At 40.1% G+C, this 25,673-nt stretch overlaps 1 protein-coding gene across 1 annotated transcript in view; it reads left to right on the forward strand.

The window, feature by feature from the left end:
- Positions 1-16,792: 16,792 nt before the first annotated feature.
- The window catches only part of LOC148371275 (ephrin-A1-like), a 34,870-nt gene continuing 25,989 nt past the window's right edge, over positions 16,793-25,673 (forward strand). The window contains exon 1 of the mRNA XM_088329275.1: positions 16,793-17,057. Coding sequence (XP_088185401.1) covers positions 16,960-17,057 — 98 coding nt within the window. The 5' untranslated portion in view covers positions 16,793-16,959. The remainder of the gene's footprint in view (positions 17,058-25,673) is intronic.

Raw genomic sequence — 25,673 nt, forward strand, 5'->3', positions numbered from 1 at the left:
GAACCCTGCGGCGTTTCTGGATGTTGTTGATGAATGGCTTACGCTTTGCAACATAAAGTTTTAACCCACACTTACGGATATAGCGTCGAACTGTATTGACTGACAGTGGTTTTCCAAAGTGTTCCTGAGCCCATGTGGTGATGTCCTTTACACATTGATGTCGGTTCTTAATGCAGTACCGCTTGAGGGCTCGGAGGTCACGGGCATTCAATAATGGTTTACGGCCATGCCGTTTACGCACAGTGATTTCTCCAGATTCCCTGAACCTTTTCACAATATTATGGACTGTAGATGATGATATCCCTAAATTCCTTGCAATTGTACTTTGAGGAATGTTGTTTTTAAACTGTTCAACAATTTGCTCACGCAGTTGTTCACAAAGAGGTGAACCTCGCCCCATCCTTGCATGTGAATGACTTAGCTTGTTCGGGTCTCCCTTTTTTATACCCAGTAACAACTCTCACCTGTTGCTAATTCATCTGTTCACCTGCAAATAGTTGGTTGATTTCCATTCATCCACTTTCTGAGTAGTTATTGACACCTGTCCCAACTATTTTGGCACGTGTTGCTGTCATCAAATTACAGAGTTGATGATTTTCTCCCAAAACAATAAAGTTTATGAGTGAAGACAATAAATATGTTGTCTTTGCTGTGCATTCATTTAAATATGGGTTGAAAAGAATTTGCAATTTACTTGGATCAATTTTTATTTGCAATTAACACACTTTCCCAACTTCATTGGAATTGAGTTTTGTAGAACAGCAGTCAAAATAACAAACAACAGTGAGTCCCAAATAAGGAACTGGCATCCCAATAAATATCCTTTAAACTGGTTCAATAGTAGCAAACTCCTCAATTATCCACAGGGTTACATAACTCGCCTGTTTTCATAGACCCGAGAAAGACCCGGAAGTCAGCATGTCAACCGGCAAGTCGAAAGACGGACCACGAAGAAAAACGCATGATTAGTTAGGTGCTAATTCTCATGCGGGGTTATTTTGGCATCCCCTAGATTCAAAAGCGTTTTTTGTGCCGTTGTCGTGTTGCTGTATGGTAAACACCGTCCCCCGGGTGGTCCTCTTTTCTCCGGGACAAACTGTCCACTGGTTTCCAGACAGCAGAAGGACTCTTTTCAATGTATTTTCATAGGCCCTCATACATATTGAAGGGCCCTTTGAGCGAATCTGCCTCTTTCACTTTGTCCGCCCTCGCCCGCCTATTTACATTGGAGTGTCAATCTAGGTCCTCTTTTTTCTCCTTTTTTCTCTCGGCGTATTTTGTCCCAGCAAAAGAAAATGACGTCTCCCCATTCCCGGCGTTTTCCCACCTGCCCACTTTCTCACACCGTTCCTCTATGCCTCCAAAGCTCCTTGTTTTTGGAAAGAACAACTTGTAAACACTCGAAAAGCTCGATTCTCCCACGGCTTCCCAATGCAGCTTCCGGGCATAAGTTTTGATTCATCTTGGGAAAAGCTGCACGGTAATCATCCGTATTGGTGCTCCGAATCTTGCCTCTTTGATGCGCCTGTTCAACCTTGTGCCTCATTTTAGGCGGTTTATTATTGTGTGAAGGCCCTAGAGCATTACGCCGCCTCTCTTTGACACGTTTCTGGCACTACCCAAATGTGTCACTTTCCACGTGATTCCAAAATTACAAGAGGGAAGAAAAATACGTTCAAATCCACAAAAATATTTCCATAATCCAAGCGGTGGGTCGTCTGAGCCTGCAAGGCCTTCTTTGCTGCCATAAAACATATCTGAATCATGTGATCTTACTTATATTTCGTCCATCAATACCAAATTATCTGTCAGCTTACTTTCATTGCGTCTCCCTGGTTACGCTGTTTCCAGATGTGTTTTATATTTAACCAATCACATATCAGCCATAAGTTGTTGCTAGGCTTCAAAATATACCAGGCCTTCACAAAAATTCTGAAGGCCCTGAGGGATGATTTCAGTTTTGGAGGAAGCTGTTAGTCTAGCCAATCGGATTCAGAGTTGGCGACTGAAGGCTAGCAATTATGCCATGAGGAACGTCACCGGTTTCGCAAACTATGATTTGCAAGGGGCAGCAATCCACCAAAGCCGTCGCGCCGGCAGCCATTTTATTTGAAGAGAAAGAACTGCACTTGTGTTGGTTTAATGGCGTTTTTTTCTACCCACAATGGCTGAAGGAGGAGAAAAAATAGATTTGGTCACAGATGTACTGGCAAGCCGGGGGGGTGGGGGACAACCCGATCCAGGAGATCTGCATGTCCTGCATGTTTTTAGACTTTCTCCATTCCAATACAGTTAATACCAATCACCTGGATCATGATCAAGCTTCATCACAGCTTGCAAACAAGCTTAGGATTTCCATCACCTGAGTTAGAGAAGAGAAACCTCCAAAACAGCTCTCGAGGACTGGGTTGACCAGCCCTGGTCAAAGCCATTTTCAAGAGGGACTTTTCGAGGAAAGCTAGATATCGTTAAGACAGATAGAAGAACTGTAAAGCGAGCAAGCCTTTCACAAGCAGGAGGAGGTTTTGTCCACCACTTTCAGCCTAAAGGTAAGATTTGAACCCTGAAATTTGGGCCAGGCCCGGCCTGAAATGTCAATCATTATGTTTGGGCCGGCTGACTATTATTTATTGTCCGCATGACATTGTTCTTCTTTGTCTCTGTTTATACAGTCGTGTTTAACTTTTTGTTACAAAAGACAGGCTTCACGTACAAAAACCCAACCCATTCCTCCTGCGCTGTCCACGATGCTGGCTCTTGAGCGGACCGCCATTAGACATTTCACTCCTAAGAGCCTACTGAAGGCCTACGTGAGAAATGCAAAGCCCGCCACTGCATTATTCTAAGTATATAAGAGAAAATAAAAAATTACATGAAAAAATGTCTGTTTACATTTGAAACAAACCTTTACATAATTAAAAATTAATGCCAGAATGTCAAACATGCAGCATACTGACCAAATCCAGCCTGTGGGTTGATTTTATCCAGCCAGCCATAAATTTCTGGGTATGTATGAAAAAACAAGAAAGTCTCTTGGTCATTTTTATCAACGAAATGCAAACCAAATGCCCTATTTGGCCACTAGGGGGGAGTGTTGAGTCTGTATACCATGGTGAGTTGGTTGAGGTGTAAAACTGCATTCACTCAACTGTAAAAATAAACCAGTCAACAAATTCAATGCCAAACATTTTTTGACAAATGTGTTGTGTTAGGGTAAAGGTTGGGGTAGGAGTTGGGGTTAGGGTTAGGGGTTATAGAACACTCCTTGTCATCCAAGATTATAGTATGTAGGGTAGGCTACTAAAGCAATGATAAATCATAATACTGAAACACTACGGAGAGTAAGACAATTTAAGTTGACATTTTTTCACTGTTATTTCTTACTTAACACACCACAAGATGTCAGCAACTTTTAAAAGTTATTCTGGTCTTTTCACCCCAAGGATACAAATTCTGTGGTCTTCATAAATGGCTCGTTTAGTGTTTGTGAATGAATCATCGGCATCCGTCTAAAAAAATGATTCATTTCGCCACGGAAAATCCCAAACAGCCTCAGCAATTAGCACGGCTCACCGGTTAGCACGTGCGCTAATTAGCGACAACGGCGGCCACGTTGCTTCTGTTTATTTTCTGCCTCGTTAACTTCGGTGTTTTTTTCTTTTCTTTTTCTTTTTTTATCTTGGCGGAGTGCTAGTCCTAACTCGATATTTTTTCTCTTTGCTCACTTCCTTTGCCGCTTCTTGTTATCTAATATGTTCCTTCCTTCCTCCTCCATCTCTTCCTCTTCTACCACCTCCTTCTCAACTGCTTTTGTCTCTCGCCTTGGCTCGTACTGCCGGATGTTCAGTAGTCATAAATATGCATGTAAAAAGACAGAGATTGGGTTGATAGAGATTTATACAGTGATTTGCAAAAGTATTGACCCCAACCACTGGGCAGATTTATGAAGAGTATGACTTACAGTTGTCTTATGCACAGATTGTCCCGCCTCAGCTGTGTAAGCCTGCAGGTCATCCGATGTCATCATGGGCTTCTTGGTCGATTCTCCCATAAATGTTCACCTTGTTTGGGCTGAATTAAAGAGACGGCCACTGTTTGTTTGTAGTGGCTTTATGCTGTCTTCTTTATTGCTCGCACAGTTTACATTGTGTAAATGATGCAAATACATTTTGAAGCCAATTCCTGCTTAGACCTTCTCCATAATTTTATCCCGGACCTGCCTGGTGTGTTTTTCAGTCTCTTTAATCTGTTTTTCAATGTCTGCTTTCACTGACCACTGATCCCATCACAGAGCGGGTACATTCAAACTGAGACTTAATGACACGCAAAGTATGCTGTTTGTTGTTAATCATTTAGGTCAACATTGGATCATTCAGAAGTCATCAGAGAACTTCTGGTGTGAGTTAGGTGAGCTGAGAGAACAGGGGGTCTATGTTTCTGCAAAATCTACTTTTCTGTTTTTTTGTTGTTAGTATAATATCCATCCATCCATTATCTGCACAGCTTATCCTCAGTAGGGTTGGGGGTGTGCTGGAGCCCATCCTAGCCATCTTTGGGCAATGGGGAGGGGACACCCTGAACTTGTTGCCAGCGAGTCGCAGGGCACACAGAGACAGACAACTCACTCGCTCAGTCACACCTAGGGACATTTTGGACCGGCCAATTAACTTGATACACATGTTTTTGGAATGTGGGAGGAAACCGGAGTACCCGGAGGAAACCCACGCAGGCACGGACGGGGAGAACATGCAAACCACGCAGCCGCAGTGCCGTCTGTTATTTTATTAAGTTTAGAAATAATTTTGTTCCACTTCACGAATGTGTCTCAAATCGTTGATTCCCAGAAAATTATTTCCCGTTTTTTGGCCTTCAAGGTTGATGCCTAAAATATGGCAGTATGTCAAAAAGTTCTTAGGGAGGCACTGTTTTGGTGTCCTCTGGTCAGGTTGCATGCTCATAATATTAGGGATTTTCCTTAAAATTAGGAACGAATTACATACCCAAGAGAAGACAGTCTAAATTCTTCTTTATCAAAGTTATGCAAAACAAGGCCTCTCTTTTCCACGAACTTTCCTGGAAATACATCACAGTCAGAGATCTATTACCCTATCAAAGATGGGTCCAAAAACGCCTACAGCTTGATACATAATCCACCAAATTCCTTTCATACTATGTGCCGGTAAACCATCACAACCTTTATTCGATAACTCAAAGCAGACGGGCGAAGCGCTTATCACAGGAAACACTTAGCACCTATAGGCTCTTTTATTTGTTTGTATAAATTGTGATATCCGGTGGGTGGGGCTTAGCCCGGAGGCAAAAGAGTACCGTATTTTCACGCCCATAAGGCTTGAACTAGCTGGTTTTATTCCTTTATTTATCGACTCATACGGCGCACCGGGCTCATCGGGCGCGAGTGCCGTGCGACCGTCTTACAAATGCAGAGAAGCCTACAAGTGTAGCGGTAGCAAAACTGAGTTTTGTTGTGGTTTATTAGTGTTAATTACAAAGTAAAACACATGGATAAAAACTTGTCAGAGTTTGTTTTCAGCTCCCTCAACTTGCGAACCTTCGATTCATTCATCTTCAATTCTCTTGCAGGCGGCTACACGGTTTCCATTTTCTTCCACGTAGAGTAGAAATCAACACAATGTGGCGGACGAAAACACAGAGAGAATTCAACGGAGGGAACGTAAAATTAACGCGTTAACTTTCAAATTTCTAAATACGCTAGGGATTTAGCATCTATGAGCACTTCCGCTAACAATGTATTGCATGTGACGTCATGCTTCCTCTTCCGATGTCAACCAAACAAGAGAGGCTTAAAAATCACAGGAGAACCATAGAAGTCGCATTTAGTTGTGTACGATCTCACAAAAACTTGGGATTTCACCAATAATCTTTGTAGGTTTTGAGGCTTTAACCTGTGACCTCCCAATTTTGGGTGCAGGCGCCCAACCCTACGCCCACCGAGCTAGTCTCCTGCAATAGTGAGACAGGGCACACTCCCCAATATGGCGCCGCCTACATTTTGATCAGAAACCCGAGACATTTACGTGTACCTTAAGGGCGTGAATATACATTAATTGGACTGGTTAAAAACACAGAGGAAAATAACAGTTGTCATAGATGATAGTTGTCGTCAGGTTGTGTGTTTGTGCGCCAAAATTGGAAAAAAACCTTATTAATCGTAAATTACAGTTTTACAAGGTTAACAGGAACACTCCTGATCAAAGAATAAGAAAAGAGTTGAGCATTAAACCGAAAACTTGAGACAGAGGCACTCACCAAAAATGTTTGGGTTTGCAGCACACACTTTCTATCAAGTAAGAGAAATTTAAAGTTTTGATTGATGCTATCGAGTCCATATTACTTATCATATCGGTTAAAAATCTTGGCTCAGCTAACTGTTAGCGTCTAGCCTAAATGCCAACGGTAGCTTTGTTAACACTGCGTATGTCAAAATCCCAATTTTTTTTGTCTTACATTTAATTATTTATGCATTTATTGTTTCTTTTTTTTTCCTTTTTATTTTTATATGCCCAATGATTGTTTGCAATGCTGACCCACGCGGTGTTTACGAGGCTAACGTTGGCACTTAGGATACACGCTAACAGTTGGCGGAAGCTAGGAAGATAACAAGATTATTTACCCATACAATAAGTAATATGGACTCAATAGCAATAATCATAAAAGTTCAAATTCTCCTACCTGATACGAAGCATGCCCTACAAATTTGAGCATTTTTGATGAGCGCCTCGGTCCAATCTTTTCGCTTGTTTGTACTTAAGCACAATTCTCTTCTTTTTCTTTGATGACGAGTGTCCGCTGGGATCTGTCGTGTCCTGCATGGTTGTCGTGGCAACCAGCTGGCCCCGCCCACTGGGCAACAGCTGAAGCAGATCGCCTAATTTGCGCGTTTGCTTCTTAAGGGGGGTTTTGGGTTTTGCAGGTGCTGGCTCATTGCATTTTCTGTCTGCATTTTCCGTTCTGTTTTGCTCTGTCCTGTTTTGTTTGATTCGGAGGAAACCTGTGTTTTCACGTTTTGAGTAAAAGCCTGTTTTTGTTCTGTTTTGTTCCGGAGTTTTGGACGACTTTTATTTTGCTAAATAAAAGTTTTCATCGTCAACGCAGTTGAGTTCTCCCTTCCTGCCTCCTGCCTCCGTTCTGGCCCGGTCTCCCCATGACAGGATCCTGTAAAACTTCCATTTACGATCACTGACGTCTTTTTTCTCTAATTCTGGCACACAAACACACGACATGACGACAACAACCATCTACGGCAGTGAGTATTATTTGCCCCCCAGCTTGGACTGTGACATCAAGCGTAGGCTATCAAAAGGTCTATTACACATCAAGGATTGGTCCAAAAATGCCTACAGCTTGATGCATAATACATCAAATTCCTGGTAAACTGTCTCAACCTTTATTTGATCATTCGAGGCAGACGCGCCAGTTACAGGAAACGCTAAGAGCTTATTGTTTGCTGGGATTCGCAGCGACACGTCCCGCTGAGTTAACGCCGAGCGACTGCCCAGGTAGCGAGCGCAGTTTTCGTAAACACGCGGCAGGGATGTTTGGAGACGGGAACGTAATGACAGGGCCTCGCGACATCTCGAGTTTGTGTTCGAGCGCCAGAAGGACTCGGCTGTTTCTGGCTGTAATTTGTTCCGAGTCGAGAGGAAAGTGTAAACAAGCTTTCCAAGCATAAAAGGAGGGGAGTGTCGGCTCAGGATGGAACGGCTCATCCCGGGGAACTCCTCACTGACATAACGGGATTTGAAATTCATTTTTGACTGTTAAAAGGAAAGCCATATGGAACGACGGTACTTGCAATCTCGGTATCGGTCCGATTGGAGCGGATGGGGGGAATAGTAGCGATCAATACTGATGCGATCCCAGAACTATTCGCTTGGAAATGGGGAATCACTTTTTGTAGCAACATTAGATGTCTGTATCCTTTTCTCACCCTAATTTTTCTCTTAAATCTGCAAAATGTGTATGAAAAGTACTTTAATTATTCACTTGAAGTGTTTGATATCATTTAAACCCAAATAAAATACATTTCAAATATTATTTTGTATTTTAGATTTGGTGACACACATGCTCAGATTTTTAGTGTTCGCAAATGCAAAGTAATCAACTTCCTCAAGAAGTGTATCCCATACAATTACAAATTCAATTTTTTTCTGGAATAATTTGATAAACTTCACTAAACTTTATTTACATTTTTATTTTTCTCTACACGTCTCTCTTTTTTACCATCATCGTTTCAATTATATTTTATGAATTTATAATTTTACTTGCTATTTTGTTCACGTTCTACATGTCCCAATAGTATTTCCCACCCTGTTGGAATCTGCAAAATCCTCCCTGAAATACTACAATTCCCTGAAATCCATTTACAGGAAGTGACATCAATTGATTTTGGCGGGAGTTCAACTGTGGAAAAGGAGATAAGATTAAACTTTTACTCTCCTTAAGTGAATTAGACAATCTTGAAGTTCTACCCTGTTATGGCCAAGTATGGAAAATGTTTATTGACTACAATTAAAAAAAAAAGATTTAGTTATTAAAATTGTGCAACTCTGTTGAAAGTTAGCTAGCTGAAGGTTTATCAGCTAAAGAGCTACAGCGAGATAAGCTAAAAAGAAATCCATTCTGTTTGGTTCCACCCTGTTAGGTCTATGAAATTAGTGGGGAGTGATTATAATAATATTGCATATTAATGATGTATAAATTATAAAATTGACTTCATATAGTATAAATGTATGTCTTTATGAACAAAACGTTTTTTAAAAAAACAAGCTTTGTTGCTAAAATTCTTACATGTCTGTTAAAAAAATGACAGGGTGGAAAACCTTCAGAAAAAGTTTAAGAAAACAAGCTATACTTATAATTGCCTCCATCCCTAAGCTTGACGCTATTCATTTCTTAGTGTTAAACATATTAGTGTTGTATTAAAATGATAAAAACATGAAACATAGCATTTTTTTTCTTCAAAATCAATGACACACACAAAAAGGGTTGCTGCAAACAACTAATAACTCAAATGTCACTAAAATGTTTTATTTGGTCTTAAAAAAACACAATGCCAACATTAAAGGTATGAAAAATATCAATATTTATAATACAACTGTTTCAAAACAAAATTCAAGAGGCACAAACGAAAAAGTTGGAATGTAACAAAATGCAAATAGTTTATAGCAATGTCAAAAAGTCAACTAAAACACCTTCCACTGCACAATATTTTGAAACAAAGTCAAAACTGCATTTAAAGTGTCAATTGGTTCTCATTCCCAGATTTCGATTTTGATCCCAGGACATTAGTATATATGTCAATCAAGTACTTGTTTGGTATCGATACTCCAGATCAGGGGTCTCCAACCTTTTTCAAGCATGGCTCTACTGTTTGTTTCTAATTAGTGCAAAGGGTACCCAGTTTGATATCCATTTCCAAAATAGCGACTTAGCTAGATGGCTTGCTAAACAGCTAAAATGGCTTGATAGTTAACTAAAAAGGCAAACAGGTAAAACGTAAGAGGGTTAAAATTGTAAAAAGCCATCTAAATAACAAGATGAAAAGCTAAAAACAAAGCTCGATCGCTAGCTAGAAAGGAGGCCAACATTTAGCTTGATAAGTAGTAAAAAGGTCAAATGTTAGCTAGGTGGCATGCAAAAAGATGTAAAAAGCTAGATAGCTTGCTGAAAAGGTATGAAGATAGCTACTTAGCTGCATAGTTAAACGGGTAGTCATTTAGCTAGCTGCTTTTTCATGGGTCATCAGCTTTAAAAAAAAGCATAAATTGAAATTTAATTTGTTTAATTTCCTTTAAAATAAATCAATAAAAAAGAAATGAATACATTTGCTTAATTTACAAATAGATTACAAATCTATTCCAGTCTCTTAATGAATTGCCTAAAGATATTTATTTATAATTGAAGACATTTTTCATGTCCATGAAGCCCAGAACTTGACATTTATTTTTTGGAATTCCTAAAATAACAACTTACCATGTTATTTCTCATTTGTTACTGTTATTACCAGGTTAATTATTGGAAGTAGTGTTAAACAGACTCCGATAACAACTTAAAAGAAGACTTTTATCACTACCGCCACCTTAGATGGTCAAACACAGGGATTATTTTGTTTTTTAATTGTGGTATTTTGAAGGACAGAATGATGAGAAGACGAAGGAGAAAACAACAGATGGCAGATTAACTTGTAGTTTTCTCCATCCTCCTGAAGGGATCGGCCAGAGTCCAAGTTGATGACATCATCTAATGACTTTGCTTTAAACTAGGAGTGTCAAACTTGATTTAGTTCTGGATTCGGATCCAGACTTTTTGTTCTCAGGTGGGCCGGATCAGTAAAACAACTTCAAATGTTTAGCTTCATGTCGTTTTCCACTATTACGCTTTATCATTCAGTTTACTTTAGTAGCCGACCCTAAATATCATAAACAAAAGGGAGCTTTTCCAAACATAACACGTTTATTCACAAAGAATGTGGGGATTAAAATTGTCGTCAGGGGCCAAGTGGTAGAAAAACCCTCTCGCGGAGATTAGTAGGTTCGAGAGAGAGAGGGACAGAGAGAAAATGGCAAAAGAAAGAAGGAGAGAAAGATAGAAGAAAATGGAAGAAGAGAGAGAAGGAGGGAGAAAGAGAGAGAGAGAGACAGGTAGAGAGAAAGAGAGATGATGAGGGAAAGGAAGAGAGGATAAAAATAGAGAGTGAGACAAAGAGAGAATAAGAGAAAGAAATAGATGGAGAGAGAGGGAGAGAGAAAGAAAGAGAGAGAGAAAAAAAATGAGAAAAGAGATAGGCAGGGAGGCAGGGAGGCAGGGAGGGAGAAAGAGAGAGATACAGGTAGAGAGAAAGAGACTCAGATGGAAAGGAAGAGAGAAGAAAAAGAGAGAGACAAACGGAGAGCAAGAGAGGAGAGACAAGGGGAGGTAGAGGGCAAAAAAGAGAAAAGAGAGAAAATAGAGAGACAGAAAGAATGAGAAAGAGAAAGACAGAAGAGAAAGAGAGAAAATGAGAGAGACAGAGAAAAATGTAGATAAAAGGAGAGACAAAGGGAGAAAAAAGAAAGAAAGAGAGAGAGAGAGAGAGAGAGAGAGAGAGAGAACAAGGGAGACAGAGGGGAAGAGAGAGAAATAGAGAGAATAAGGGAGAGGGCATAAAACAGAGATAAAGAGAAAAAAAGAGAGAAGAAATAGAGTGAGACAGAGAGGTGGAATAGGGGAGAAAAAAAGAAAGAGAAATAAAGAGAGAATGAGAGAAAGAAAAAAAGAAAGAGAGAGACAGAAAAAGAAATACAGCTACAATTGCTTTTGGAGTGAGGCCTAGCTTTCACTAAATCAAGTGGACATATTTAAGACTGCATCTCATTTTCCTCTTGTGCTTCTCTCAGGGTTGTCTCACAGGCCGGATTCGATGCCTTGGTGGGCCTGATGCAGTTTTACACCGGCATCAACTCACCATGCTATAAAAACTCAACTGAAAGCTATGAAAAAAATACATATTTTGTCATGATTGTTGTACTGGTTTGAAATGAATCAGGAAAAAATACATGCTTTACTGCCCTCTTGCAGTCAGAAGGACCCTTTAGATTTCATTTATTTCAAAAAATACAAAACTTTTGATAAAAAATGACCTATGTGGTGCCTGCGAGCAGTAGGGTGCAACCTTTGACAGTTGAGGGGCCCAAAGACCGGTTCTGAAAAAAGTTCATCAGAGTTAGATTATTGTGATTTTCTTAGAAATAATCTTTTGTATGGGCTTACTAAGTCTAATTAACCCTACTTTTAATATTTAACCTTGTAATAACATAGTAATAACATGATCAATTGTTATTTTAGAAATTCAAATAATTCATTTCCATTTAATTGTGAAAAAAATCAAGTATTGATACTTATTTTTTCAAGAGAATAGAGTGAAAGTAATTTATCCATCTTTTTATGGATTTATCAAACTAAATTCCAATTTATGGGTTCTAGAAAGTGAATGAGCAAATATATATATTTTTTTTTAACCTACATTTTAGCTTTGAAGCTAGCTATCTTCCTACATGTTGAGCTATCACGCTAGATTTTTAGTTTTTGGATGATACCTAGCTAATGTTTTATCTTTTTTTCGCGAGTCCTCAAACTAAATTTTGGCCTCTAGCTATTCTAGCTTTTTATTTAGCTTTTTATCTGGCTACTTAATTGGCTGTTTTCTCTTTCGCCTAACAATCTAACTCCCTTTTAGTTTTTTGCCTGTTTCTAGCTAACTGTCAAGCTACATTTTAGCTATTAGCAAGCCGTCTAGCTAATTTGCTATTTTACAAATTGATATCAAACAGAGTGGCGCTGATTAGTCAAAAAAGTAGATCGATGCTTGAAAAAGGTAGAGGACCCCTGACCAAGGACTTCTTCTATTTTTGACATACTCGGAAATTTACGGCAGGCCGGATTAAATCATCCAATGGGCCGTGTCCAGCCCGCGGGCTTAATGTTTGACAAAAAAACCCATTCCTTATTCATGTCGACCATCTTTCTTACCTCCACCTTATCGATGAACCACAGAAGCAGGTCACAGTTTGAGGCGAACAAGGATTAGGTGCAAAACAAATAAAGAGAAATAATCCGGCCTGTCAAGTTTGGTCCCCCTTTACATTCAATATTCTCTTTAATGGTAAAGCGGCCCAGGTACGGCCACCGACAGGCAATCTCTCTCCATTGTACCTGAAAACGTTTCTTTCCTCAACAATCGGCTTTGATTGCAGCGCAAATAACAATTACGCCTCGCAGTCGCACTCATCCCCTCATTTTGCCACCTCAGCCGAGGAAAACAATCGCGCTCGGCCGCGGAACCGCCAGGGACCGCCGCTTTTCCCTCGAAATACAAACACATTACTCGCGCTGACCCGCTTGACATCCAATAGTTTGCAATTAGCATATATATGTCTCTTGCTGCAGTGCTTGGATTGTTTTTGTTTCCTACCTGAAGGCAAAATTACATAAAAGTGGAAAAATTGAGATTCCTTAAGCCCTGGTTTTTCTGTATAATGTGAAAAAAATGGATGCCAATTTGTAGGCGAGTTGGTTGATCCATGCAGCCCAATTTTGAAATCAAGGCATTCAACTTACCCAGATTCTTACAAAATGTGAGGAAATAATACATGTTTTTGCATAAAACATGCACACATACGCAGCACGGCAGCGCAGTGGTTAGCACTTGCGCGGCACAGTTCATGTCATGGGAACCTGTCGTGGGTTCAAATCCAGCTCCAGACTTCCTGTGCGGAGTTTGTATGTTCTCCCAGTGCTTGCGTGGGTTTCCTCCGGGCACTCCGGTTTCCTCCCGCATTCCAAAGACATGCATTTCAGGTGAATTGGCCGGTCCAAATTGTCCCTAGGTGTGAATGAGCGAGTGAGTTGTCTGTCCCTGTGTGCCCTGCGATTGGCTGGCAACCAGTTCAGGGTGTCCCCTGCCCACTGCCCGGAGATGGCTGGGATGGGCTCCAGCACCCCCGCGACCCTAATGAGGATAAGCGGTACGGCTAATGAGATGAGATGAGATGCACACATACACATAGATTATTATAGCTAAATAGCAATACCTTTTATCATCATTCGTGACGTGCAGTCTTTAGAGGCAGGGAAGGCCCAGCCTCACCGTTCATATGAAAATGTGTATTTTATCTTTATATTGTAAATATGACTAATACAATTAGTAAGTAATGTATTACTGTGCTGAGTAGATACAGAGTGAGGCACGCAATTCTCTTGCCTCGTGGCAGAGGGCGATACTGAGACCAATAGATTCTGATATGGCGCATACCTCAGCTCCAAACAATAAAATTAGTGATAGTATTAGCAAATTACCGGAAAGTCAAACCGTCCAGTATTTTTCTTTTCTAGTTGCATGAACTTTTTTTTTTAATAATGGAGGATTACCTAATGTATTGATGCTTTTATTACAGAGGAGCAGCAAATATACTGAATTTATAAGATTAACTAAGACAATACACCTTTTTTTGATGCCAGAGTTTATATATAGACACTGCTTTACTTACAAACAATAAGGTAACAGTGTTCATTTTACCTCTGAAAAGTGATGGGTCCCGGGGACTCGCATGCTCAAAATCTATGGGTCCCAACAGAGATCTTTGGGTCCCCAAAATTTAGTGTTATTGAGGTTGAAATTGTAAATCGGTGACAAATATATAATAAAAATCCTCCGGGCACTCCGGTTTCCTCCCACATTCCAAAAACATGCATTTCAGGTGAATTGGCCGGTCCAAATTGTCCCTAGGTGTGAATGAGCGAATGAGTTGTCTGTCCCTGTGTGCCCTGCGATTGGCTGGCAACAAGTTCAGGGTGTCCCCTGCCCACTGCCCGGAGATGGCTGGGATGGGCTCCAGCCCCCCCGCGACCCTAATGAGGATAAGCGGTACAGCTAATGAGATGAGATGAGATTTTCATTCAGTTTTAATCATCAGTTAATTGGTAATACAAAGCAGTTATCACTTCAGATCTTTCAGTTCATATATTCTTCGTGGTTTGCTGTCCCGCCACAGTTGTCATGCCTTCTCAAGGTCCAATCCATTATCATCCTCCTCATAGCGTAACCAGGAATATAATTTAGTCAATTTTGGCTGAAAAGTCCTTTTCTTGCTAGGAGTATTCTTTTGTTTATTTTCTGTTGTATTTTCCCTTACAAAATAATCTTACACCATATTTTTTTTCAAACGTGTTTATTTATGTAGTTTAACATGTTATATTGTACATGTGTTTCGTTGTATCATAAATATTGTTAATTAACATTTTGTTGTGAGATCCTGAGTTGCCTCACATGAATGAGGTTTATTATAGAAACGGTTCAAAAATGAAGTAGCTTGGACGTTCAGCGTAGAAGGAAAAAATACATGCAAATATAATTAAGTAGAATAATACATTTTCTTATTCAAATTATTAATTTATTTTCTGCATTAAACTTTTGTTGCTAATATACTGACTAAAAGGGATTATCACAAACCTGTCTTTTTTCATTTTCTCCTTTTATACTTCCTTTTTTTTTAACTTATTTTCTTAACTTCTTTAAACAACATAATCGTTCGTAATATAATGCATCAAAGCAAGTGAGCCGTCTGAGAGCCGGCTCCCTTTAATGAGTTGAGCCGAAAAAGCCGGTTCTCTAAAAAGAAACGGACTTTCACTACGCAACTCGAACTGGAGATCGGCGTGCAGACGAAAACTCGAACTGCGAGACCAAATCAACAAGGGGGGATCTGCCTCACGAAAAGTTTGGAGTGCGGTAAATCTTTGTCAAAAAATGATAATGACAGTTTCGTGTCAAAAAAGTTGCATCCCGGGGACGCACGTTGAGTTGACACGATGCGTCCCCAGCAAAAATAATGCGTCCAGGACGCAGGGACGCGGGCAAACGAGAACACTGAGGTAAGTTTGTAATTTGCTTCAGTGCTATATTTTGTATGTTTAAGGTTTATATAACGATGTTTAAGGCTTGCATACGTAACCTGAATTGTTTTGTACTAAAAATAAAAAACATTCAATAAAATAATATGCTCTATAAAGATAAATAAAGCTAAGTTTAACTTACTTTTGGAAGATGAGCTTCAATGGTTAGGCGACTTCCTCCTCCATGTAAAAGGTGGCCGAAAATAAGCGATTTTACCATTTTCTCAACCGCATCAAGCTTATTATTCCACTTTCCTTTCAAAAGAAATGGCTTGCCTCTTCTTTACACTTTACACCAACCATATTCAATGGATGCACAAGATATTCAACGATAAATTGTCAAAGTTTTTAGCGCGCTGGAGATACAGTATAGAATGTTTACACACAAACTATGAAGAGGAAGCGTATTTCTTCGTCGGAACGGATGCTGGGTGACCTCACAGCGCCACACTCCGGTAGCAGGGGAAAGAAGCACTACAGTAATGTCCTGTACTTGGAAAATGGTGCACACAATTCCAAATTCTAACTTACAGCACTGTCCAGATATTTTTTGACATCCTATCTACCGTAGGTCGGATGGTCAGTAAGTATGGGAGCATCTATATTGCTTTCTTGCTCTGCCAATCAAATGATGAACAAAATGTAGGTTAATTTATCTGTAAAGTTGACTCTGCCTCATCAGACACAAACCTAGTGACGATATCAGCCTTGTCTTGAAGTCGCAGTTTGTAATATTTGATGGCAATGTTGTCTAATGCGAACGAAAACCAATGCCACAGCAAGCAGAAAGACGCCAGAAAAACATGGCGGACTACTAGGAAATAGACATTTTTTGACCTATGATTTTTTTTTTAATTCATGTTGTTTTGCCTAGCATTCAAACCCATGTTTTTTTTCTATAAATGGAAATTGTCTGTACCACTAGGAGGCACTAAATGTTACCCATTGTCCCTTTAATATATCCATACTCCAAATTGTGGCAAACACCAGTGTCACTTGCCTCTGATACCTTCTTTACAATTATAAACACAACAGTTGATTATTATACTGTATTTTATTTTTGCAATGTAAAGCAAAAATATATTTTCGGAATTACACGTATTAGCTTAAAATTGTGACTTATTTTTCGGGGTAGGAAAGAAAAAACGTTGAATTTGAGACCCCTTATAATATAAACATCCTTGAAGAACCTGCAAGCATTGGCCCTTCTCGGACCGTCTTCTGATTGGCCACCTGAGAGTCCGTGGGCGTGGCCTTCATTTGTAGGCGTTTGACAAAATCGCCCGCCACGCGTACCCACGCACTCATTTACTTCAGATCCACGCCAAGGACGCAGTATCCGCTCGTTGGTTTTAAATCCCCCTATTCATATTTGACTTCTCTTGACATTTTCGCCACTTATTTGTCATCGGGGGCTGAAGGTTTTGCATTCCGTGCACTTTTTACCGGGGCGCGTGTGTGCCCGTGTGCCTGTGCGCGCGTCCCACCATGGATTTCCTTTGGATCTTCGGCTTGCTGGCGTGCATATGCGCCGGATGGGCTGCTTCGGAGCGCCACAGCGTTTTCTGGAACGCCACGAACAAAAAGTAAGTGGAAAGAAGCATGCACGCCGCATCGTTTACACGTTGCGACTCCCCTTTTGACTCTCTCCCTTGCAGCAAAAGCAGCGCCTCTCTGCATATGCAATGAATTTGTGATGCGAGCAATTTGGCTTGCCCGTTGTTATGATAATGTCAATAGCTGCAGGGATCCCCCTCCGTCCATTGACTCCCCCTTCCCCGTCCCCCTCTTGAACCTGTTATTATTATCGTGGCAAGTTTTAATCCCTTGCGCAACGTGCGATAAGCGAAGGCTCGTGTGTGAAAAGCAAGTTCGGTGGGGAGAGAGCTCCGACAAAATTCAGGCACGCTAGTTTGCACGCCAGGGTTGATTTATTTTGTGCCAAAGTTGCTTTGTATAAAGGCAGGTGTCAAACATGCGGCCCGCGAGCCAGTTGAGCCCGCCGACATGGGACGACTGTTTTGCCACAGAGAATACAAAACTCAATGCAAGCAGTCCATATACATGTCCACGCTTTCTTGTTTACAGATCAAAATTTCTTGTTTATATCTCTCTCCTCCTTTTTGTCCATTTCTTTCTTTTTATTTTCTCTTTTCTCTCTTTCTCCTTCCCTCTGTGTTTTTCCTTATATTTTGTCTTTTTTTATCTTCTTCCTTTCTCCTTCTCTCTTCGTCTTTCTCTCTCACCTTCTCCCTTTCTTCCTTTTCCCCTGTCTCTTTCTCTCTCTTCCTCCCTTTCTCTCTTTCTTTCTTTTCTTCCTTCGCTTTTTTTCCTCACAGTCTTTCTTCCCCTCTCCATCTTTCTTTCTCTCTCTTTCATCTACAAGTTAGGCCCCATGAGTTTTTTTTTCTAAAATGAGTTTGACACCCCTGTTCAAAGGGGTGCAGTCCACACACAATATTTTCTCCATACTTATGCGTGTTTTGCTGTTTTTGCATGACTACAAGGTGCACTTTTAAACTCCAAATTGGCCAGAAATGAGAAAGTGCACTTTGTAACCTGGTGCACCTTATATATTGCAAAAAAAAAACTGGTGGACAAAATTGGAATTGCATACATATATTCGTTTCATCATCTAATACATCTAAGAGTTGTTTCCCTCATCGTGTTTTTTTTTTTTTTACACTTATTTATATCTTTTAGGACGACTTTCTTTTTTCACAATTCCATAACATTCGTCTCTGGCACCGTGAGTAGAGACAGCAGGGTTCGTACAGGTGCTTGAAATCATTGAATTATATCGTCAAGGATTGAAATGTGCTTGAAGTTTGGGTGAACTTGTTTGATACTGATATTGTTGCCATGTTTCCCAACAAGTCTGCTTAAAAATGACAATCACTGCTCTCTGGTGGGTTGGTTTTGCCACTGTATTTCTTCTTTTTGAGTGATTTACGACATCTGGCATTAGTTTGTCTGGCATTGTCCTCAAAGCAATGTGCCCAAGAAGACACGTTTATGCTACATCTAAACGGAGCACTAAAAAACTAAACAAAAACAAATGAAAAAAACAAACAAAATAAAATTGCTGTGTTGGGGAATCTCTTCCATGTTGAAATCATTCTTCAAAGTTCAGTTTTGTCCATTTGTTTTATAGCAATTTTGCGTGGACGTTTGCCTTCCTAAAAAGCAAAATCGAGAGTTCAGGTTTTACCCCCCCCATAAATGTGTGCAACGTGTACTTTGAAGGGATGCTAATGTGTCATTTCGGGGCGCGAGACGGAATTGTGCCGGAATTCCAATGTTTTTCGCACTTGGCCGCAAGCGTGTCAGGACTGGCAAACGGGATTGTTGTGTCGTGCGGTCTCTAAAAAGGATTCTGGTGTTTTTCATTTACCTGATGGTACGTAATCGGTTGGCTTTGCCCGTTTTTTCTCCTGACAAAGCGAAGCAATTTCCTGGACATAATGACGTGCACGTGTGTCATAGCTTCATATTTGCAGGGTTACAAATCCCATATTGCGTGTTGAAATATATTTTGCAATATCCTTTTGACTTGACGGCTGCCAAACCCCGTAACAGGGGAGGTGGGGTGGAGGTAAGGGGGCTGTCAGGTGGAGGGGCGCTAGTATTTCAGTGGACAGGGTAACACGGGGGTCAGCAACAAGCGGCTTTGGAGCTTTATAAAAAAAAAGAAAATGTTCCTGATTCTTTTTTTAAACTCACCTCTCGCTCTAACTATAGCTTTATATTCTAGTACACTTTACATATGAAACAAATAGCACAGGGAGGAATATTCAGAAGGTGCACCTTATAATGAGGTGTGCCTTGTAGTCTGCAAAATGTGATAATTTAATTAGGGGGTTGTTTCGCATATTTTATTTTATTTTTTTCAAATTTATCCACCCGTCATTGTTCTTTGTTTGTTTTTCTTTGTGTCACGCTGTGGAAGATCTGCGCCAATGGATACAGTTCCCCTGCAGAGCCGCACTCTAATCTTCCATATATGAATAAATAATCATGAGTAAAATGTCAATCATTACGTTAGGGTTCAGGCCAGGTCCCTCTCTTGCTGACTCTTTTTTTTTTTTGTTGGAATTATTTGCCCGTCATTGTTCTTTGTTTCCTTTTCTTTGTGTCGCGCTGTGGAGGATCCTCGCGTTTGGATACTGTCTCCCTGCAGCGCGCACTCTGATCTTCAATATATAAATAAATAATAATGACTAAACTGTTCAGTACTATAAAATGTCAATCATTACGTTCAGGGGCCAGGCCTTTCTCTCGCTGACTATTTCGTTTTGTAATTATCCACCCGTCATTGTTATTTATTTCTTGATGATTAAAATGATCAGTACTATTTGTACATTTTAGCGTTAGGGTTAACCAGTTATTTGGTTTATGAAATGGAAGCATAATGTGAGTCCTGGAATGATATCTCTCCAAAAACTTAGAAAGTGAATCTTTGTGCAGACGTTTGTTTACTCCTGGCAGTTCCATTCGACCCCCGCTGATTCCAAGCAACCCGGGACAGTTTGGGCTCCGATTTCAAGCTTGTCAAGGGTCTCACTTTTTTACCCCCCACTGTGAGGGCGCGACCCAACTGGGCAGGCCTCCGGTTACCCACTTCGGCATTATCGCTTACCTCAGAGGTTGAAAACTCAAAATGCAGAAAGAGCCGTATTTGACCCAAAAAAACACATTTATTTTAAAATTATTGGAAAAGATATGTTCATTTTTAGCATTGAATGTTTTAACTGGTTTATTTGAAAGTCACGATTCGATTGTATCACGATACTAAGGTGCCGATTCGATTGATATCACAATTCTTGATACTTGTGATTCTGCAAATATTGTGATTTGATAGAATTAATGATTGCGATTAAATTTTCCATCCTAAAAAACAAGCAACAAGCAAAAATATATATAAATATTTTTTTCTTTGTGTCTGAAAATTTAAAAATACTATCGAAACAATACAAAAATTCTACTACAGTCCCACTAGAATACCCCAGAAATACTACAACTGAATACTATAACAATACAATTACGGTAATAATACAAAAATACTAAATAGAAATAGTACAATAGAACTACTACAAAAATACCACTTAATACCAAAATAATACTACTATGGAAAAAATACTTTTAGAGAAATACAACCAAAAATACCACTGTCATAATTCTATAAATCAAAAATACTACTACTATACTATTACAACTGAAATGCTATTAAATACAGCTACAATAATATTACAAAAATACCAAAGAAATACCAAATTAATACTATTATTTAAACACGTAGGTATCGGAAATGAAGTCAAAAAAATCGACTCGGGGAAAAAGGTCGTTTTTAAATATTGTGCAAAATAAAATTACGATATACACACAAATAGATTTAAGCAGTTTAACACCTGAACCTACTCACCATGCTATACAAACTCGGCACTGCCCTCCTGTGGCTGGAGAGAGCATTTGGTTAATTTAAAAAAACAACCATAACTTTTGATAGAAATGTCACAGACACTGGCTTCTTTTGACACGATCAAAAATATATGTTGGGTCGGATGAATTGAGCTAACGAGCCGGATCTAGCCCCCGGGCTGTATGTTTGATCTATACTGTACAGGATTTTGTTTTCCCTACCTGGAAAAAATAAATCCATTACAGATGATGTCCTAATGCTAGTCATTTACTTAGTTTCTAGGAGAACCAATTTAACTTCTCTTTTTTAGAATCTGGACAATCTACCTCACTACAGAACTCTTTCACAATAAAATCTTACTTAATAGCATGAGATTTCAGGTTTCATGTTTGTTAATTCTATTACTAGCTAATGAACTTTATTGTTACGATGGCCTATTCCTTTTTCATTCAAACATTGCAGTATGAATTCAACTTAGGCCAGTTTCTTAGCACTTGGCTGTAGATTTTTGTCTCCGCTTTTTATCCTACTAGTCTTTTATTTTAATTTTTTTCTTTAAAGTCTTTATTACATGTTTACCCTGGAGTGCCATGTCTAATCTCGTTGCATACACTGTTTACTATGTGGTTATCGAAGCGCACAGGGAGCGCAGTTGCTGTGTTTTGCGGAAACGTGGCTCACGTTTAGCATTCCGGACGCTAACGTGTAGCCACCCGGAGCCACCTGGAGAAATCCGGCTTCAACGTCGCTAAACAGAGACATGAAAGCCGGGGGGAATCGGAGAGGAGGCGGACTTGCACGAGGTGGTGTATCCCTGGATTTTCACAAAGAAAAGATTTCCATCTGCCGCAGGAATGTCGAACTTTTGGACTGGCGTGACGTCATCCACTCCGCTACAAGCACCCCTAGGGCATCATGTTAATCTGTTAATAAACAACGGGGTAGACTGCTGGAAGTGTGAATTTCCCTACGGGGATGAATAAAGTATCTATCTATCTATCTATCTATCTATCTATCTATCTATCAAGGACAATAAGGACAATTCAGATTTATTTCCGCCTGCAATTAAAATAAACAAAACTATCAACAAAACAGGGCAGCACGGCGGCGCAGTGGTTAGCGCGTGTGCGGCACAGTTCTGAGGTCACGAGATCGAATCTCCTGTGTGGAGTTTGCATGTTCTCCCCGTGCTTGCGTGAGTTTCCACCGGGCACTCCGGTTTCCTCCCACATTCCAAAGACATGCATTTCAGGAGGATTGGCTGGTCCAAATTGTCCCTAGGTGTGAATGAGCGAGCGAATTGTCTGTCCCTCTGTGCCCTGTGATTGGCTGGCAACCAGTTCAGAGTGTCCCCTGCCCACTGCCCAAAAATAGCTGGGATGGGCTCCAGCACCCCTGCGACCCTGCTGAGGATAAGCGGTGCAGATAATGGATGGATGGATAAATAAAGCAATTGATGTTAATGATTTTAAATGATGTATTCGTCAAAAAGCTATCAGTCTTCCCAGACAATCTTTGGATTTGTCTAACAATAGACTTGCTTGAAAATCTTAATTTTAATGAGTCAAGTTAACTCTGCCTAATTCTATGATTTATATACAAAACTACCATGAATATTTGGTTTCACATGTGATAGGAGTCGTTTTCTACCCCAAAACACATCTTGAATTGTAGGCGGGCCAGATCAGTACAAAAATGTCAACACAATATTGACATTTAACATTTCTTTACTGACAATGGAAAAATGGTTGCTATTAAATGTGTTAACAATTTGTTTATTCTAACAGTTGTGTAAATGCAGCTTTACATCTGAACCAACCCACCACAAATATAAACAAACTCTAGTGGGAGTTATGAAAAAAAATGTTTCCCTTAATTTTCAAAAAATTTAAAATAAACACAAAATAAGAGTTTTCGCAGTAAATGGGCAGTACCATTAGATCAAATAACTAGGCCAAAGTTACTGAAGCTGATAAAAATACTGCAAAATGTGGTCTTTAACGTCAAACCAGACTAGACGTCAGCTCTTTTACACATTTACAGCCGTTTAGCGCCAGAAGGGAGCATTTGGTTTGTGTTTGTTTTACAAAAAAATCATAACTTTTGATAGAAACAAGCGAGAGAGTTGCTTTATTCTTTACATACTCCGAAATCTACAGCGGGCCGGATTAAATGAACACACGTGCCTAGTCTACTTTCCGGAAAGGCAAAAGCCTTTTGCGAAAATGTGATTTAAGTCCCGGATGGATTTTGTTTTACTTGTGTGGTTGTAATCTGTCGTTCATTTGCCACGGGCTATTTTTATTTTCCTGGATGACCGCAATTGCGTAATCCTCGAGCGAAAGGAAAACCCAAAAGTTTTAATTTGTTGCTTTTATCCGATCCGGAAATCACTTTGCCCCTCTTTTATTCGATAGCAGCGTGTTGATGCTTAAAGCCCCTGGTGGACGGTTTCAACCGCGAGTGTAAGACCCCATCATCTGTTTTCTCCCTATTTGACTCATGTTACAACTACATTCTTCGCACGTTTTAATTCCTCTCTTTGAAAAAAATGAAGAGTATAAACTATATCGAATTAGCATTTGTCTAAACACATGGAAGTTTTTGTATGAGTGTCTAGTAATATTTGCGACAGAGTGTATGAGAGTATAGTATTATCAAATATGCTGTATGCACAACACAGCACAGATGAAATTACTTCTTCTTCCCGGCGTGCAAAAATGCAATAAATAAGACACGATACAAATAGCAAATTCCAGCGATATCAAAAAAAGAAAAAAAGGTATACATATAAAAACATAAAAAAACATGAGGTGTAGATTAAAAAAAATTGCAAAGTATTGGTGGAATCTAAATAAATTTTTGCATTACTTTGGCAGAGGGCAGATAGGTGGGAGGGCAAGGAGTTTGGAGTCCTGACAGCCTGATGGAAGAAGACGTCCTTGAGCCTGCTGGTTCTGGATCTGAGACACCGCAGTCTTTCCCCTGACGACAACAGGTTGAAGAAGCTGTGAGATGCGTGGGTGGAGTCACCTGCAATCCTGGTGGCTTCGCAGAAGTTGTCGGGGAGTATAATGATGTGTGAATGAGAGAGTGTAGTAGTGTTTGTTCATGGTTATGACTTTGTTTGTATGAGAGTATAGTGTTGCATGTGTAAGAGTACCATGTTACAAGTGAGAGCAAGTATGATTTACTACTCAAACAGCCTCTCATATAAACGTACACACACTTTAGTCGGTTTGAGGAGCTCAGCTGTCCGGCGTCGCCGACTTCCAAGGTCGAGGCCGGCTTAATGACTACTTTACTTTCTGGGGTGAAATCCTGAATAGTTTGCGTACTTCCTGATGTTTTTACGAGGAGAGCGTGCAAACTCTTTGGAACTTTTTGAGTCAGAGGCCGCTTGCTCCTTCCAAGAAGGAAGTTGACCAGTAAGGGTGTTTGGTATGCATGGGCGAGTAGAGAGGGGTGACTCAACCATTCTTGTACAACCTTAACCCCAACACTTCCGAGCCCTCAGGACCCAAAGTGCGAGGCAATAATCAGCTCGTTGGCAAGATTTTCTCATTTTTTGTTGCTTACAGCGCATGAATTCTTGTACCTGTCTCGCCTCCACTCCAAGAAACTCCCTTGACCGCTCCTTGGCCGGCTTCCCGCTTTTTGACTTTTCCACTTGTTATTGCAGCCTCCGAATCTGCCTGATAACTGGCTCTCCGGCTACCGTGCCTTGCAAAAGAACTTTTGGACATATTGCTATATTTCAGGCTTCAAACTTATAGATAAAAACTCGAAATGTTTTCCAAGAATCAACAAGGTGAGAGGCACGATCGTTAGAAGAAACCAGATGTATTCAACATTTTATTCTGTGTTAATAAATTAATAAGGTGTTGCAAAATTATTGCCCCTCCTTACTACCTCATTTTATTGCGATCACAGACATAAGTCTTTTTGGGCATATCTCTATATGTTTTGCACATCTTGAAATAGTTTCCCATTCTTCTTTATAAAAAAGCTCGAGTTTTTGCAGGTTTTATGATTGTTTGTGCAAAGCATTTTTCAAATCTTTCCTCGAATGCTCTATAGGATTGAGGTCAGGACTTTGGCTTGGCCATTCTAACACCTTTTACATTGTTAGTTTTAAACCATTCCATACTTGATTTTACTTTATGTTTAGGGTCCCTGTTGGGAGGTGAACCAGTGCCGCATTCTCAGGTCTCTTGCTAATTCCAACAAATTTTCTGCCAGAATTGCCCTATATTGGACTCGACTCATCTTCCCATCAACTCTAACTATCTTCACAGTCCCTGATGAAGAAAAGCAACCCCAGAGCATGATGTTGCCACCAAGATGTTAGACAGTGGGAATGGTGTTTTCAATGTGATGTGTAGCGTTACTCCTATGCCAAATGTAACGCTTTCGTTCAGCCCAAAAAGTTCAACTCTGGTCTCCTCTGGCGAGAGCATCTTGTTCCACATGTTATTTGCTAGTTTTTGTAAACACCAACCTGGCCTTTTTATGATTTTTTTTCAGAAAGGGCTTTCTTCTTGCCACCCTTCCGCAAAAGGCAGATAATTGCAGAGTACCTCTTATAGTTGTCCTGTGCAAAAATTCTCCGACCTTAGCTGTGTGTACCTGCAGGTCCTCCAATGTGATCATGGTCCACTTGGTTGCTTCTCTGAATACTTTCCTTCTTGTCTAGGCCAAAATCCATGCAAATCCATGAAGCGGTGAACCAGCAATAATCGAGGCGGAAAGTTGCGTGACGTCTCTGTATAGAACTTTTTAG

This window comes from Urocampus carinirostris, chromosome 2, assembly GCF_059441175.1.
Source record: "Urocampus carinirostris isolate Australia breed hairy pipefish chromosome 2, RoL_Ucar_1.0, whole genome shotgun sequence".
NCBI lineage: Eukaryota > Metazoa > Chordata > Actinopteri > Syngnathiformes > Syngnathidae > Urocampus > Urocampus carinirostris.